At 38.9% G+C, this 2,217-nt stretch overlaps 1 protein-coding gene across 1 annotated transcript in view; it reads right to left on the bottom strand.

Moving 5' to 3' along the window:
* Nucleotides 1–6: 6 nt before the first annotated feature.
* The window catches only part of LOC109530548 (ephrin type-B receptor 1-like), a 133,719-nt gene continuing 131,508 nt past the window's right edge, over nucleotides 7–2,217 (bottom strand). Inside the window, exon 20 of the mRNA XM_019894381.1 lies at nucleotides 7–1,472. Within this exon, the coding sequence (XP_019749940.1) occupies nucleotides 1,361–1,472 (112 nt within the window). The 3' untranslated portion in view covers nucleotides 7–1,360. The remainder of the gene's footprint in view (nucleotides 1,473–2,217) is intronic.

The following is a 2,217-nucleotide window of genomic DNA, read 5'->3' as shown; positions in this document are numbered from 1 at the left end:
CCCCCCCCCCCCAAAAAAAAATACAGGCAGTTCACCACATATGATTTCTAGTTTTAATCATCATCACTGCCTCAACTTACCAATCAACAATGTCACAATCAGGTGACCAGTGAGTAGAAAATCAGACTGATGCAAAGGCTTTCCCCCCCCGGCCTGGTACAAAATGCTCATCACCCTTCCGATGTCATCCAAAGTAATATGAATGAAATTTGATTTTGCGCATGTGACATTTGATGTGCTTGGCTAAAAAAATGAGTGATTGACCTCCTGTCATATGTCGGTTTTGCAGCTCAATCACATGATTATCTCTTATTTGTGCGACCTACTGCAGTTTGTGCACAACAGGAACATTTCATTTGAGTAATTGTTCAGTCAATCTCCCTTGAATATTTGACACATGCTGTGGCCTGTCTGTTGACGTTGTGTACTCGTTTTCTGTCGTTTTTTTTTTTTTTTATTATTATGTTTTATTGAATGGGACTTTACTCATTCCCAAGATGAGCTTCAGAGAGTATTTGTGCTAAATTTAACAACCCTAATATGAAGTACTTTGAATGAATTACCTAAGTAGGTCAGCCATTGTACATCCTTTGCATGGAAGAGGTGATATACTCCTTGGATTGCCAAATGTACCAAGAAAAATGTACCACCTGTTTGTTAAAGCACCAGACTGTAATTCCATTTCATCAAAAACTGAAAGAAGCAAATTGCGAAGCACACTAATCACAATCACAGTCAAGACAAATGATCAGATCAGAAATAAACACCCCATATCATAATATGTACAGATTCTTCAATATGAAGATAAGCTTGTCATCGTCTCACTTCACCATGGGTTCTCCTGTATTCAAGTAGTGGCAGTTGTCACTGAGACAATAACATGAGACTTTTTCATCTTTCTACACAGGAACCATGAAATTGGCTTTTTTGGGACAGGTTTTGTTCACACAGTTATTCTTTCAAGACAGTTTTGCCATGCCAGCATGTTCATACAGTGGCTGCTTAAGGTGGAGAATCCGGTCTTGAATCAAACGGTCAAGTTGGTAAAGAGGATGGATGGATGAAAATGGGCCTTTATGATTGTAGTCCATTCAGGTCAGAGCTGATCTGGTCTTGTAAAGAGCAGATACTTGTCATTGTTTTCACCACTCAAAGAACTGCTAACCTTGCATCAGCGCTTGCAAATGTGCATTTAATCACTTCCATTGAGGCAGGAAGTTGAAAGCGATCCCAGAAAGAAATAGAAGAACTTGAGTCTGAACAGTGACTGGTGAGGAAAGACAAGGGACGTACATGCGTGAAAATAGAGCACGCCGCCCTTGCCTGAAGACTTAAAAACGCACCAATTTGAATGTGGCGATTATACGGATTCAGTAGGAGACTGGTCATCAACGTGGTGCCTCATTGACTGAACGCTTGTAAGGATTTTCTTCTGATGTCCAGCTAGAGACACTCCAATCCTCTGAAGATCTCTGACAAAACACAGAAAAAAAACAAACAAGTGTTGTTACATTCCAAGAAATATCTGATCAACATTAGAGAACAACTGTGAACCATTATCACAGGTTATTTTCTCTCCTTCCGACATTAGCTTTGGCAAATTCATCCACCTATTTTTCTATTACGACAAAAGCCGGGCTACACCTTGGACTGTTTATCAATCAGGCAATCATAGGACACACATTGAGACAGAAAACCTACACACATAGTCTATTCACACCTATCATTCATGACTAAGCCAAGCACTGCATCATATCAAAGCAATGTTCTGCAATGAGGTTACTAACTGTGGCTGAATGTTATAATTTCATGAAAAATCATGTAAAAAGAAGAATAAAGATGGAAACTATGATAAAATTAATTATATAATGAGCATAGTAAACACATTCAATCATATGGGAAGAGGGATTACTGGACAGTTTGTAAATGGGGTTGCCAATTTTGTCTACTTCTACAATGTAGACTACATACAAACAAACAAATCAAACGTCAGTCTGTGAGGGGAACACAGCAACACTATCATGATCCTTTCCTGTTTGTTTTTCAGTCTACGGTGGAATTGAAGGGTGTTCCCTCCAGAGCCGCACCTGTCTCGTATCATCATTCTGCTGCCTTGAAAAGCTGAGCAGACAACTGACTGTCAGATTATTCAGCTTTCTTGGGACACTATTATAAGTATTTTCTATTTTCTTTTTCTTCTACATAGATATATATATA

Source organism: Hippocampus comes, unplaced genomic scaffold, assembly GCF_001891065.2.
Source record: "Hippocampus comes isolate QL1 unplaced genomic scaffold, H_comes_QL1_v1.1 scaffold282, whole genome shotgun sequence".
In the NCBI taxonomy this organism is placed as follows: Eukaryota; Metazoa; Chordata; class Actinopteri; order Syngnathiformes; family Syngnathidae; genus Hippocampus; species Hippocampus comes.
The sequence above is the reverse complement of the archived record's forward strand: the minus strand, read 5'-3'. Positions and strand labels throughout refer to the sequence as shown.